The sequence below is a fragment of the Haliotis rufescens genome, unplaced genomic scaffold, assembly GCF_023055435.1.
Source record: "Haliotis rufescens isolate VD_foot unplaced genomic scaffold, xgHalRufe1.0.p SCAF_3, whole genome shotgun sequence".
NCBI classification, from domain to species: domain Eukaryota; kingdom Metazoa; phylum Mollusca; class Gastropoda; order Lepetellida; family Haliotidae; genus Haliotis; species Haliotis rufescens.
The window spans coordinates 28,899,127-28,915,073 of record NW_025964001.1 but is presented as its reverse complement, the minus strand read 5'-3'; the positions used below and the strand labels follow the sequence as shown (position 1 = coordinate 28,915,073).

At 38.5% G+C, this 15,947-nt stretch overlaps 1 protein-coding gene across 1 annotated transcript; it reads right to left on the bottom strand.

Annotated features, from left to right (window-relative positions):
• LOC125384365 lies at positions 1 to 14,440 on the bottom strand. Its single transcript, XM_048403391.1, has 4 exons — positions 14,208 to 14,440; positions 8,361 to 8,413; positions 7,435 to 7,496; positions 1 to 1,149 (listed from the first exon to the last, which is right to left on the bottom strand). The coding sequence occupies exons 1-4, from the start codon at positions 14,438 to 14,440 to the stop codon at positions 1 to 3; spliced, it is 1,497 nt and encodes a 498-aa protein (XP_048259348.1).
• Positions 14,441 to 15,947: the final 1,507 nt, after the last annotated feature.

Here is a 15,947-nt window from a genome sequence, read left to right as displayed (position 1 = left end):
TCAATCCCGTAGGAATTTATTATCAAAAAAGCTAAATTTGTCCCCATTTCGATATTTTCCATAAACGTAGTCTGGCATAGGGTCATATTCAAACATCTGAAACTCGGGTTCAAAAAGCTTCCTCAGTCTGACCTTGGCCTCATAGGTCAGTGACCCATATGCTTCTCTGAGTGCTCTCTTTTTCCCCTCCGATAAGACTTTAGGATCAGACTCATTGTGCGCCTTCTGTGCTAACTCATTGAATCTTTCAAATGTCACATGATTATCTTCTGCTTTCAGTGGAAATGGGAGATCCATAGATATCATTCCTCGAATCTGCCATCTTTTCCAGGTTACACGAAGTCCTTCAATAAGTGTCACTCCACATCTTTCCATTTGCATCCGCCTGTGTGTAAACACATTGAACGCATTTGTGTACATCATACTTGGCACCCCTTCTAGACCCCAATGTAAAATAGCCTCCCTTGATTTGTCATATTTCAGAAGTCCCATCGCGTCACTCACAAACACCATGTCATCCACAAACGTCTCCATCTTTCCTATATAGTCATAGTCAACATTACAAAACCCGCAGTGTCTGTAAATAGGATTAAAATGTCTATCAATAACCATTTTGTTGTCGTTGCTGTAAAGGATGAAGTCCACAAACTCCGCAAAAGTAACGTCGGAGCCACACGTTGCGTTTCCTGTACTGGAATTCTCCTTACCGCGAACAGTCTCGGCGGCTTTAGATCCCACCTTTTTCCAATACATAGGGTTAATTGAGAAAATCTTATCTACATATCCCGACAGTAATCTTGTGTATGGGTTTCTTACGAACGTGAATAGGGTGTGTGGTGTATTTAGCTTTGGTTCTGTTATTCCAATAACTATTTTGCTATGGGAGTCCTCTCCTATAATTGACTGAGTATGACTCTGATAAGCAGCCTCAACATGCTTCCAGTAAGTACTTCCAGCTTTTTGTATGACACACATTGCAGAGGTTTTATGGTTATTTGGATGCGTCAATAACATTTTTCGTGACGAAACAGTGCTCCCAACACGATCACAAGCTCGTTTTAAGATGTCTTTTCTTTGGGCGAATCGGCACTCCAGCTCTTCTTTCATTTGTGGACTTTGGTCAAGAGGACAGTTTAAGTCTCTCAGTCTCTGTAAAAATATAACAGAGCATCAGAAATAGTACTATCACGTCCAGCGAACATTTGTGTTTTGTATACTTGAGACAACATGAGTGTTGCCATTGTTTTCTGGAGCAATTCATTATTTCAAAACAAGCCCAGATCCTTCCCCGAATAATCAAATAATCCCATTCTACCCAGAATCACCCAGAACGCTGTTGACTTAATTAAAAAAATTCTTGTTTACAGACATAACAAAATACGAATTCATACCAAACGTGTGTAATATTGTGACTGTCATTGTGTGACCCAAACGTTAATGGAATTAAATCTCGAACTGAAAATGATCGACTTGTTATCTAGATGTTCAAGTTTTACCACTGTGACAAATAAATAGTCGAGTTTCCACGAGACAATCCAAAACGTCAGTCCTAGGGAATCACCAGTTTCTATTATCAGTCCACAAGGGAAACTAGTATGACTCATCACTGAAATCAGTATGACACCAGGTGTTCGCGAAAAGGTTACACATGACCACCAGATCTGAGTTTTGTCGGCTCTTACGACCAATAATAAATATCGTTGTGGGGGCTAATTATAAACGGGTACCAATTACTGAAGCATATGTTGAAGCAAGTTCAGCGCCCCAACTTGGGAAAATGTTTTATACATGTTTTGGAAGGGTTTTGTCACTTTATTTACACGTTTTTCATATTCAACAATGGTTGGGGGCGATTTCGAAGTCGAAGATCATGCTGCTGACTTATGGCATTATTGATAACACTTATATCCAGGACTGATGCTGTTAAGTTGGGCTCCGTCAGTAATCAGTTGGTTGGACTGCCTCAATAAACGGTAATAAAAGCCATAACACTTTTACCAGGGTAGGTAATTTGCTCCAACCAGATAGCATGGTAGGGACACGTTCAATTTACATAAGAAAACCATACGAATTCGTGACAAATTATGTGTTTGGTCATGAATTCACGATGATCGCATACAGACTCCCCTCAAGTAAATAAATACCTCATTGCCAAACAGTTTAGAAGTTTGGATGTTGCAATTGCATATCTCTTCTTGTCATTGTACACTTCAGTTAAATTCACATCATTGCAACCTCCACGTGGTAAGTGCTGGGTAACGCTAATCGCTCTTCCCCCGTGTGGACCCGGGGTAGAATGTGTACTCAACATCCCATTGCTTGTCGTATGAAGCGACTAAACTGGGCAGCCCGTTTGCCGTGGGTTGCGTCCCTGTGTCGGCGGAGGAAGGGAGTCTGGTAGTTAAGGGCACTAGTTCCTGGAACTGTGTTCCTCTGCCCAATACACTACTTCGACCCTTACTTAGCTGAGACGGGTGGTAGGGTGGGTTTGGTCTTATCAATCGGCTGGCCATGCCAAACCCTGTGCGTAATATAGTAAATGCACACGTGTGTTATATTTTAATGTATATTTTGGTCTTGGTCATGCATAACCTTGTATGAATTCACAATTTTGGATGGAATAAATTGCCTATAGTCTTATGCCAGAAGGTGGTGGCTCATGGGGCAATCTGGTGGAGTTGACCTCTGTATTCTGTATGTCTCCACTTTCTTGTCATGGACTGAGCCAGCCTGGCACTACATCTGGTAGACAAATATAGCTAATCAAGTCATATTTGCTGGAGTATAACATCCCCGTATCCCTGGTGTTTGCATGCTAGAAATCCGATGCGCTACAACATTGTCCTTGTTGACACTCGATGGTGGGTAGGGAGCAGGTATGCTGAAACACTTTTCTTTCACCATGTCAACCCAACAGCCTCGTTCAATTCGCAACGACAAAAACGACTTGAAGATTATGATTCTGGAAACATTCATAACAAATACTATTTATGGGCCCGATTCCTGGTGATCGAGGCTGCTGACAAACAACTTTTAAAATTGAATCCATTCCTTATTTCAAAAGCTATTAACGGACATTGTCAAGAAGTGAAAAATGTAACTCGTCTCCGCAGTGGTTCCATTCTTGTGGAATGTGTGAAGAAGCAGCAATCTCTTAATCTCTTATCCATCAGTCAATTTGTTGAGGTTGCTGTTTCAGCACATAAGACTCTATACTCCAGTCGAGGCATTGTTCGTGACAGAGCTCGGTGCCTTTCTGACATGTCCGAACAAAAACTGTTACAGAGTTTAAGGGTCAAGCAGTGACAGCTGTGAAACGTTCTACTGAAAAGATCGACTGTGTTATCACTCCCCGAACACTTATCTCTTCACATTTGATCGAACAACTATTCCTCGTTCAATTAAAGCTGGTTGTGTTAACATCGGAGTGGAGGTGTAGGTCCCCAATCAACTCCGATGTTTTACTTGCCAACAGTTTGGCCATGGTTCCAAGTCCTGTGATCGCCCTAAGATTTGCAAGCGTTGTGGTGGTAAACATGACAGCAACGAATGTAGGGCAGATGTCAAATGTGTCAACTGTAATGGCCAACATGAAACCTGGTCAAAGTCCTGTCCTGTATGGAAAACTGAGTCACAGATATTGAAACTGAAACACCACAACAATATTTCGTATCTGGAAGTAAAAAAACAAGTAACTAACCAGTTACCATCAACTATTACTTATTCTGCTGCAGTGTCTTGTTCTTTTTCCACTTCTTCAATCGAATGTCAGACTGAGTTGACATGGGTTCAATTTGATCATCCAGTTGAAACAACATCTGTCATTAGCTCAACAAATCAGATTGCCAGCCCAGTACATCATCTTCAGAATCACTGACTGAATCACAATCTTTACCAGTTATTGAAAAACCAGGTAATGTTCATATGACAAAGACAGAAAGAAACAACTAAATAGACAGCATCTTAGGACATCCTCTCCTTAAGAGGTGCCTGTCGATAACTCCTTTTGACCTTTGGATATGGAGGTAACTCCCGTCTTCAGAGGCCAGTGCTAGGAGTTCATCTTCTTCACGCTCGCGTGTGAGGTCACCTATTGAGCCGCCATGACTCAAACGCCTCATATGACAATTGTAGAGCACTCAGGGAAACCTTAAATGAGATACAATTGCTAGTTCAGGACTTCAAACCATCAGCACTGTGTCTCCAAGAGAAGAGACATATCTTAAATATAACGATGTATTTGATTTAAGGCAATACAATTGCTATCATTCGTTTTCACAGCCAGGTGATAAAGCTACTGGAGGTTCTAATTGATCAAGCAAGGCATCATCCATAGCACTGTTCCACTCAATACAAATCTTCAAGCTGTAGCTTTCCGACTTACATTGCACATTGCACTTACTTTGTGCTCCTTATATATTCCTCCTTCGACTACTCTTCAGCAGGCTGATCTTCAGAATCTCTATGATTGGTTACCAAAGCCCTGTATCATCATGAGCGATTTATATGGCCATAACCCTCTATCGGGAAGTCCAAATACAAACAGTAAGAGAAAAGTGCTTGAGGACTTTAATTTCTGACAATAATCTCTGCATATTTAATGACGATTCAAACACTTATTTACACTCTGCTACTGGAACATATTCAGCACTGGATCTGTCAATCACAAATTCAGACCTTTACAACGAATTTGAATGGTCAGTTCATGATGACCTCTGTGGGAGTGACCATTTCCGAACCATTCTTAAACTATTAACCCTACTGACCATCAACTAACAACACGGTGTAATTTTACAAAGGCTGATTATATGAATTATTATATTCTGAAAATTTATCACCTGACATTTTTCAACATGTTCACGATCCGATACAGTTTTTAACGGACATGCTGAATGAAACTGCTGATGAAACAATTCCCAAGTCCTCTGCAAATCCACATATTCGTAAACCATGGTTTATCAACGAATGCAAACAGGCTCGAAAATATAGGAAGAAAGCGGAAAAATATCTCCGCCGCCATCCTACAGTCTATAACTTAGACAAGGTTAAAGTTACAAATTACACGACGTGCTTTTAAACAAAATAAGTGTCAGTCTTGGGGGAACTATGTCTCCAAAATAAATTCCTGCACGCCCATATCCAAGGTGTGGAATATAATACAAAAAATAAAAAGCAAAGGTTTAAAATCGTCTGTTCACCATCTTAAGGTAGGTAACACGTTATTAACGGATAAAACTAAAATTGCAAATAAGCTTGGAGAAACGTTAGCAAACATTCTTCAACGTCTAATTATGTCCCGGAGTTTCAAAAAATTAAGAAACAACAGAAAAAGGTCAAAGTAAATTTCACTTCTGATAATGGTGAAGACTATAATGAAGTCGTCTCATTACATGAGCTACACACCGCCCTTGGGCAAGCTCATGACACAGCAACGGGAGCTGATAACATACACTACCAGCTTTTAAAACATTTACCTGAATCATGTCTGGAGACACTTTTAGATATATCTGATCAAATATGGACATCACGGAATTTTCCCCCTTCATGGCATATGCCATTGTAGTCCCAATACCAAAGCCTGGCCGGGATCATACAGATCCCTCTAACTATCGACCTATATCCTTAACCAGTTGCGTGTGTAAAACCATGGAACGAATGGTGAATAATAGATTAATTTGGTATCTGGAAACCAATAATCTAATAACAAATATCCAATGTGGTTTCAGAAAAAATCTAAGTACCATCGACCATTTAGTACGATTAGAATCCTTTGTAAAAAATGCTTTTGTAAACAAAAAACAGGAAGTGTCAGTCTTTTTCGATCTTGCGAAAGCCTGTGATACTACTTGGAAGCATGGCATTCTAAAGGATTTACATGATTTTGGTTTGAGAGGCCGTTTGCCTCATTTTATATCACAGTTTTTAACAGACAGACAATTTTAAGTCCGAGTGGGCTCAACCCTGTCTGACCATTATAATCAGGATCAGGGTGTCCCACAAGGCAGTATTTTGACTGTAACATTATTTAGTATTAAGATAAACAGCCTCTCAAAGGTTTTGAATGATTCAGTTGATAGGTCTTTATTTGTGGACGATTTGTCGCGGGAAAAACATGCACACTATTGAGAGACAACTGCAAATGTGTCTCAATAAAATCCACAAATGGCCGCTTGCTAACGGCTTCAAATTTTCTAAAACTAAAACTAATTGTATACACTTCTGCAGAAAATATAGTCAACACAATGACCCAGAACTATTTCTATCTGACACACTCATCAAAGTTGTTGAGGAGATTAAGTTCTTGGAGCTTATTTTTGACCGCCACCTGACATTCTTGCCACATATAAAATATGCATAGGCAAAGTGTCTGAAAGCACTAGACTTGCTGAAAGTCGTATCACACTCTAAATTGGGTTGGGATCAGACAACCCTCCTCCATTTGTACAGATCTTTGATCCGCTTAAAATTGGACTTCGGTTCCATCATTTATGGTGGAGCCATTAAAAGTAACTTACAGAAACAAGATTCAACTCATCACCAGAGCTTTTGAGGCTCTGTCTTGGAGCTTTCAGGACCTCTACTGTTGTTAGTCTGTTAACTTGCACAACAATATGTCACAAAATTAAAATCAAACCCGTCAAATCCAGCATATGATTGCATTTTTAATCCTCTCTACGAGGAATTATTCCAAAGTCGAAGCTGGTTCCACCTCTGGGGATCAGATTACAACCGCATATAACAGCAGCTCATATTGACCTTGATATCATTGCACCCTACCGATTACTGCCTACGCCTCCTTGGCAATTAGTCAAACCAGAAGTAGACCTTACACTTCCTACTTTTAAAAAATCTGAGACAAACCAGCTATTTTTTCAACAACAATATGTCCAGTTACGCTCTAAATATAATTCTCACCGCTCCATCTTCACAGGTGGATCCAAGGATGGCGGCAAAGTTGCCAATGCCACCATCATTGGTTCAAAAACTAGTTCTTCTAGATTACCAGATAACAGCTCAATATTTACTGCTGAAGCTAAAGCTTTTCGAACAGCATTGACTTATATTCAGAAACAAACTGCATGTAAACACTTCCCCATTTTCTCCGACTCTTTATTATGCCTACAGGCACTTAAGACTGTCAACTCGAATCACCCGTTAATACTTGATATTTTAGAACTCTATAATAATCTTGCTACTGGCCAATACGACATCGTCCTTTGTTGGTTGCCTAGTCATGTTGGTATTGCTGGTAACACACGAGCTGACGCTGCAGCTGAACCAGCTCTTGATAAACCAATGTCTCATCTTTCCATTCCCTACAGTGATTTTAAGCAATGCATCAAGGAATATACTCGTAGTTTGATGCAGAAAAGATGGGACACCCAAAGTACAAATAAACGTCATGAATGTAAACCCAAATTAGGTTACACCTACTTGGGGTGCCAGTCCAGACATGACGATGTTGTTCTGCGACGATGTCGCATTGGCCACAGTCGCTACACACATGAATATCTCTTGAAAGGTGAGGATCCTCTGTTTTGTGTCCCTTGTAACGAGAGAATCACAGTCAAGCACATTTTTTGCTTGACTGTATAGACTTTTCTCTCACAAGGGATACGTATTTTCATTCAACTTCTTTAAAGGATCTTTTCATAAATATAAATGCTCGTTTAATTCTAAAAAAATTAAAAGAAATAGAATTATTTGATAAATTTTGAATTTTGAATTGTTTTAAATTAGTGTCAACTGAGATAAATGCAGTGCCACTGAGGGGAAGTAGTGTAAAATTATTGTCCCCCTGAGTGTGGCACGTGAGTCCATCTATATTGAAGTATTAAATATCAACCAGTGTTTTTATTCCTTGATCGTGCTTTGATTTTTTAATATTGGTTAACATTGCGTACAACCACTCGTGACCAAAGCGATGTCATAAATCCTGCTGGGAATCATGTAGGAAGCAAAAGCACTGTAAGTCCCCATGATCCCCAGTTAGGTGGTTTCGCGTTGGTTGCCAGTGGTCTATAGCCTGGTTTTACTTTGTATTAAATAATTAACCGAAAACTTCTTTGTTTTACTATTGCTCATGTATGTTTTATGTCTACACTGTGATATTTACCTTACGGTTTTACTGTCCTTTGTCGACAGGAATTTTATAATAATAAACTTGTTCCCATCGCGACATGGCTGCAATATTGCCGATGCGATTTAAAATTATAACTCACTCACTCACTCACTCACTAAAATAAGCAGGGAAGTGGTCCTGTCTGGTCGCACGAAATCCTGATTCCTTCTTCACTACAGCAAAGGTGTTTAAGAACGTAACTGTGTAAGTTCCAATTATTTATATTGTATAAACCTACCTCTAAACGACCACAAGACGAAACAGTCATAACAGCTGGCTCTCGAGTTCCATCTGAAACAATCAATATTCTCAAAATTCTCACTTTGTCATACAATAAGTGATGACCTTCTTATGAACTGTTCAAAAATAATTCTCACTTTATGAATTATGTATCTGTTCCCTTGTCACCGGGTCGTAGAACGCAGCTCATGACGGTCCAGTGATCTTAACGCCCCCTACTCATCACTGTCCAGCGATCGGCAGCTCGGCGTCAGTTTTGTTTAATTTGAGTTTGTTAGGCTATTGCTATAGAATTTGCTGTCTGTAAATTTCATTCTCTACCATTTTATTATTATGCTTTTTAATGTGTTGATTAGATATATGTTATCTCTCAAGAGAGTACAAGCATGATGAAAGTTTTTATTTGTTTATTTGTTGTTTAACGCCGCACTCAGCAATATTCAAGCTGTGTGACGACCGTCTGTAAATAATCGAGTCTGGACCAGACAATCCAGTGACTGACGAGGTCAGTCAGCTTTAACGGCTAGCTAGCGCTGGTCGTCTTCTCCGAAGTCACTTCACTCTCAAGTAGCTCATCGCTACCGAGTGTAGTTATCGCCAGGAATCTTTAGACCTTGACGGGTCACTCTGCGACTGTGAGATCTGCAGAACTTAGTATCCCCTGGTAAGTTGTTTATTTATCAGTTATCTTAGCCTGTGACAATTGGACTCTAGTCACTTTTCATTGTCTCTCGTTAATTATATGTAGCTGATAATAACAAAAACCTTTAACTTTTTCCACCTTGTCTATCATGTCTTTATTTACATTCATTAACACTCTAGTCACAGGGCTCAGCTCAGACACGAGCATATTCTAGGAGAATCATATTTTTAAAATCCTTTTGTCGTATATTTTTTAATTATGTGTTTAAGTATTTTGAGCACCAAACTGTTAAACTAAGTAGTACTTTGGATGCTTGAGTTCTAGGCCGCCGTCATATAGCGGGAATATTGCTGAGTGCGGCGTCAAACACCAAACAAACAAACAAACAAACTGTGCATTATGTTATGACATAGACTCTTCGGTATAACATATATTACATATTTTAATTCATTAATTTCATAACTTTCGTGTATAATATGCCTGAATGCTGGTTATTGCAAGTATTTTAGAGCATCAAACACTGTGTTACTGAGTATAGCAATATCTGATACTTGAATAAATTAAATGTAATCTTTTCCCCCTTAAATTACGCACAAATACATTGTAAAGATATGCTGTATAAAGACAGGCACTTACCTAAAACCCAAAACACATAGATCAGCATCGCAAGGAGAAGACCAGCTAACAACGCCTTTAGTCTCGCCATGGCGCGTTGAATGTGATATGTGTCTGTTCCTACTACTGCAATTGACACGAGTCATTTAATAAAATATTCCAACACCGCGTTTACTGTATCAACCACCAACGTATTATCTAACCAAGGTACTTACAATTTTATAGCACCATTACTGGCGTCCCAGTCTGTATGTATCTATCCAACTCAGCATCAGAATAGGAACACTAATCTGTGTTTGGAACACTAAAGTGTTTGGACAGTTATTGACTCATAAAGACTGTACTTTATGACTATTTGTTCAAACGTTCGTGCATATAACAGAATTAATGTCGTGTCAGCATGGCATACACTTGTTAGGAGTGAGTGAGTGAGTTGGGTTTAATGCCGCTTTTAACAGTATTCTAGTTATTTCGCGGCGTGTCAGCTTAATGTGGGAGGAAAGCCCGAAGTGAAGCAGGTCTCAGACGTTTACCACTTCGGTGAAACCCACGAGCACGGGTATGGTGCGGACAAACCTAGAAACATAATCGGGGCGAACCGGGATTCGAACCCACAATCATAGGTTTCTGGCGTGCCCAAGGGGCGCAACTCTGCACAGCGAATCGCGGCGCCTTAGACGACTGGGCCACCCGTGCCCCCTCACTTGTTAGGAAATGGTAAGTATTTATAGCTTGTATAACATAGGATTGATGTCAACATACTGTCTAGGCCATGCACGACATCCCACAAGCTTATACGAATAGGCCATGCTACAACCCCCAGTGTAACCTAACCCTCAGTGTAACCATGAACGGTTGTAACTGCTGCCCCTAGTGTAAACGTGGGCACTAAGCGTATCCGCAGGGGTTGATATTGCAACCGCTACTGTTGACTAGTGAACACTAAGGATTGGTGCATACATCGTGCAGATTTCACATTTTTAGATGAGTCAAAGTCAAGTCAAAGTCAAAGATGTTTATTGTATCAAAGGCCATCGGCCCATATACAAGTTCAGATAAATACAGTGGGTGAGAATTTACAGATTGGGAGATACAACAAAAATTATATAAATATAACATTCATTTAACAATCGGTGATAATCATGAGGACTTTCTAGGGTGAGGTAATTAAAATTATGAATTTCCACTCAACATGTTATTTCGTAGTTCCATCCCATGTTTTACAAATAAAGACAGTTTAAACATTACATCGGCATCATTCGATGACAAAATAGAAACAAAAGCTATTCTACTTGTCTTAGATAAGAAACATTCTGGTATATATTTAGTACGTAATTCTGCATAATAAGGACATTCAAAGGTAAAATGTATTTCGTCTTCTATTGCAGAGTTACAGAATGGACAAATTCTTTGTATTCTTTCAAGTGATATATTCCGTCCATAGTTAATCATAAGTTTTGACAAGCCAAGTCTGTATTTAATATATCCATTTCTTAGGTGACTATTTGTTAAAACTGATAGATATTTTTCTGGCTCTAATAGAGTCTTAAATGTTCTGTACAAATCATAACGTGAACTATTTTCCAAGTTGCATTGCCACCCTTGATAGAACATATTTATTGCTATTTTACGAAAATCATTTAGAAATAAATGTTGATCACCAACAGATTGGTTAAGCCATATATACCCATATCCATGTGAGAATAATAGTGTCCTAATATGCGATACCCATGTAACCTTACCGATACTATCTAAATGAAAGAGCATGTTATAAGCTTTTTTCGGAAGCCGATGTTCTGGCATACGGATGATATTAAACCAATATTTTAAACACTTTATTTGTGAATTAATGTAAAGTGGGTATCTTCCACATTCTCCATATATCATATTATTTGGTGTTGCTATTCCAACGCGAAGAAACTTTTTACATGCCAGTAGGTGAATTCTTTCTAAACATTCATATCTTCGGTAACCCCACACTTCAGATCCATACAATAAAATTGGCTGTATTTGAGTATCAAATAATTTGAAAAATACTTTTGGAGTAATAACTCCAAGTTTATGTGAAACAGACATTATATTAAGTAAAGCTCGTTTCCCTCGCAGTGATAAGTCAGATACACATTTGTTCATATTTAGTGTTGAATTAAACATTATGCCGAGATACTTATAACCATTAACTACATTAATTTGTTGTCCATTTAAGTACCATCTTTCCCTAAAATTTAAAGGACCCCCTTTTCTGAATACTATAATTTCTGTCTTATCTAAATTTACAGATAAATTCCATTCCTTAGTATATTTATCTAATACATTCAACTGATTCTGTAGACCAATAACAGTGTCAGATAGTAAAATAACATCATCGGCAAAAAGGAGCATAAGAAGTTCAAGGATGTCAGGATACATCTGTATACCATGCTTGCCGTTACTTGAGATTTCATAATATAATTCGCTTATGAAAAACGAAAATAACAGAGGACTCAGTATACATCCCTGACGTAAACCAGATGGGCAATCGATAAAATCAGTAACACCATAATCACTACGTACACATGACTTGATATTTGAATACATTGATTGTATTATATTAAACATCTTCCCTTGTAGTCCAGCTTTTCTTAAACAACACCATAATTTATAACGATCAACTGTATCAAATGCCTTTTTAAAATCAATAAAAGCAACGTAAACCTTGTGTTTACGACGTGTTAGACATTTTTGAATTGCAGCATATAATGTAAAAATATGATCTACGGTTGAATAATTTTTTCTAAAACCAGCTTGAACTTCCGGTATCTTATCTCTCATATTTGCCCAGTTAGTAAGCCTGTTATTCAAAACAGAGGTAAAAATTTTCCCCAGAACACTCATTAATGAGATCCCCCTGTAGTTGTCAGGGTTTCTCGGATCGCCTTTTTTATGTAGAGGGACTATTTCTGAACAAGACCAACTGTTTGGAAATATTTGATTATCAAAGAGTTTGTTGAAACATTTATGAAGAAATGGCATAATATCTAATTGGGAACATTTAAGCATTTCTATCAGCACTTGATCGGGCCCGGCGGATTTTCCTTTTTTTAACTTATTTATTGATGATGTAATTTCATGTTCAGTTATCGTAGAATTTAGTATGAATGCATCAATATCTGTAAACTGATTAGAACTGAGTTCATTTTCATCATCTAAGTGAGGAGAAAAAACATTGTCATTTGCAAAAACCTCTCTAAAATGGCACAGCCATTCTGCTTTCGTTATATGATTCTTCTGTCTGGGTTTGTTTTGTAATGATCTTATCTGTTTCCAAAAGCTAGATTGACTATTTATGCTTCTATGCAATCTTTCAACTGATTTCTTACGTGAAATGGATTTAAATTTTCTGCAACAAAATTTATAATGATTTCTTTGTCTACAGTACACAATTCTGTTAGCGACTGTTCTTTGTGTTCTAAATCTCCTAAGTGCCCTACGTGTTTCTCGTTTCGCTTGTCTACATTCTAGACTTAGTGGTTTGTGATTGGCAAATTGTGGATTATGTCGTATTGTCTTTTTCATGCAGTTAGCAGAGTCTAATACAATGTCGACAAAGTGGCTAATTGCGTTTTCAATAGCATTATCAATTTCTTTAAGGACCATTTCTTTGTTTTCAGTAAAATTATATCTCAGGTTATCAAGAAACAAACTGGAGTAATGATCATTCCATACAATTTTCTCTGATGCTTGTGGATCCATACATGAATCATTATTGCACCTCTTACCCATATTTGGAAATCTACACATCAATTCTAATGGAAAGTGATCAGAATCAGATCGATCACCGACAGTGAACATATTGATAAACTGAAAAAAATCTGGTGAACTTATAAAATAATCGTTCACACTAGATCCATGTTGGCTACAATAAGTAAATTCCCCATTAGTATCACCATATACACGTCCATTTACGATGTAAAGTTTAAAAACATAGCATAGATCCAACAACATTTGACCAAATCTATTTACAACTGTATCCTGTGAAGTACGATCCTCAACAGGGTCATCCTCCTCCTCAGGGAAAGGAGAGGTATGATTGAAGCTATCATCATTATTGCTAATATCAGGGTTATTTCTCTCACCTGTTCTAGCGTTCATATCTCCACAGATTAAATTGTATGAATTTGAAAACATTTCATCATTATCTATTAAGAATTCTTCTACTTTTACAATGTTACTATTGGTGTTTACATGATTATAATAAGGAGACCCCATTGGAGGGATATAGGTACATAACAAATTCACATTTTTGTCAATTCTAAATAAATCTTTAGATAACGAGAGACCAATTATGTTGTCTCTATCTGCTTGTATAACATTACAGAAACTACTCAGTGATTGACGTACACACAGACAAATACCACCTGATAAACGTCCATAGTTGGATAACTTAACTGCAGGACAGTAAAAAGTATCATATCCATGTAGCCAATGTTTTCCTGGAATATTTACAACAAATGTCTCAACAAGGCACACAATATCAAATTTACTGATGTAAGTTAAAAAGTCAACATCATTTATTTTGCTGAGAAGACCACCAATATTCCAACATACAAAGGAGAACGCGTCTCTGTTGACATCAGTAACACTGTGAGCGCGAGTATCACCGGTGTGCACATCGGAGGTTCCTTGTGGGAGATGATCCGGGCCATGGCCATTGTGCTATTTCCCAGGGCGCGACTTACTTCTGTTTGGTCGAAGTCTGTCCGACATTCGGTTTTCTGAGTCTTGATTTGTAGATCCACGTTGGTCAGCCGACGTACGAGGCATCGTAACAAGCTTGCCATTCTTGAAGAAGCCGAAATTTCCCGTTCCTTTTAGGGCTTGCAATTGTTCGCGTTGACGCGTGGTTAAATCACTTCCAATTCCAAGTCCATTCGATTTAAATGTCGCTCTGGCTTTCAATGTTCGTACCTTGTCGTCGGAGAGTACCAGTTTTGCAATTATTGGTCGTGGTCTTTCACTACCAGGCTTCTTCACACCGAGGCGATGGGCGCGTGCAACGTCAGTCGGTTGCCAAGTTTTGAATGTTGCGTTTTCATTAAGTACGGCGATCGCTTTTTCTTTACAGGCTATAGATTTTTCGCCTTCATCTTCACCAACACCATAGATAATGATATTATCTCTTCGGCTAAACGACTCGAGTTTATCAAGTTCAACATCAATTTGCGAAAGTTTGTCATTTATGATATCCACTGTCTCAGCAACCGCATCGACGTCAGATTGCATTACGTGGTTCTCAGCTTCAATTTTCTTCATGTCTGATTTCAGTTCCGAAACTGATTTTTCTAGATTGTCACACTTAGTTCCGATACTTTTGACTTCTGTTCTTAGATTAGAAATGTCGTTACCTAGGTCGGATTTGACGTTTCTCAGTTCGGTAAGGATTGCTTCTTTTATGTTGTTAAGATCTTGTAGGGTAACAGGCCCGGGGTTTGTCTCCACGTCATTTGCACACAGTAGCATAAGCGCTATGACACGCTTGGGTAGCATGTGCTCGGGGTTTGTCTCAACCTGATTTGTAGACAATAGTATAAGCGTCATAACACGCTTGGGTAGCTCGTGCATCTCACCTGGATCGCATACATTTCGTGTATGGGTCAACATCATGCAGTATGTGTTTGACGTGACGTCACCAAAGGTGTTGGGTGATACCTTGTTCAAATCACCAATAATATTATGATGATCATATGTTAAGTCAACAAAGTAGCTTGCAAATATCCTGTGATATTTAACACATAACGTTCCCAAACCCATGGTTAGACTGCAGACAATAGCCACACTCAGAAGTCGATATGCGAAGCTCATACCTGGTGTCCATCTTGTCTCACCTGTGTAGCGTTCAACCTTGTCGACGTTTCTATGTCCACGGGGAGGGATGAAACACCCGATCCTTGCTCGCCAAACATCGAGCGTTATACCCATAGTGATCTAGATGCAGATTTGGATGCAGAGTTGTATTAGTGAGCCATCTTTTCGACAATATTCACAATTTTGTAGGACAGCTGAAACCTGCGACTTCTCACCTTCACGCATGCGCACCCCCTCGTGAAACTAGTTTTCGTGACATAGGGACATTTTAAAGCTAATTACAATTCAATAATTCACTTTGTGTTGGGGAAATGTAAACAAACTCCTTGGTATCAGTATTTCTCGTCTCAATGCTCAGATAAACCAAACTATAACACTAGTCATTTGTACTTTTTTTTAAAACTATATATTTATTTTTTAAAAGTGTGAGTATTGTTTTTAAATGTGTGTACAATATTCTTAAAACGTAGCCATCCATCTTTT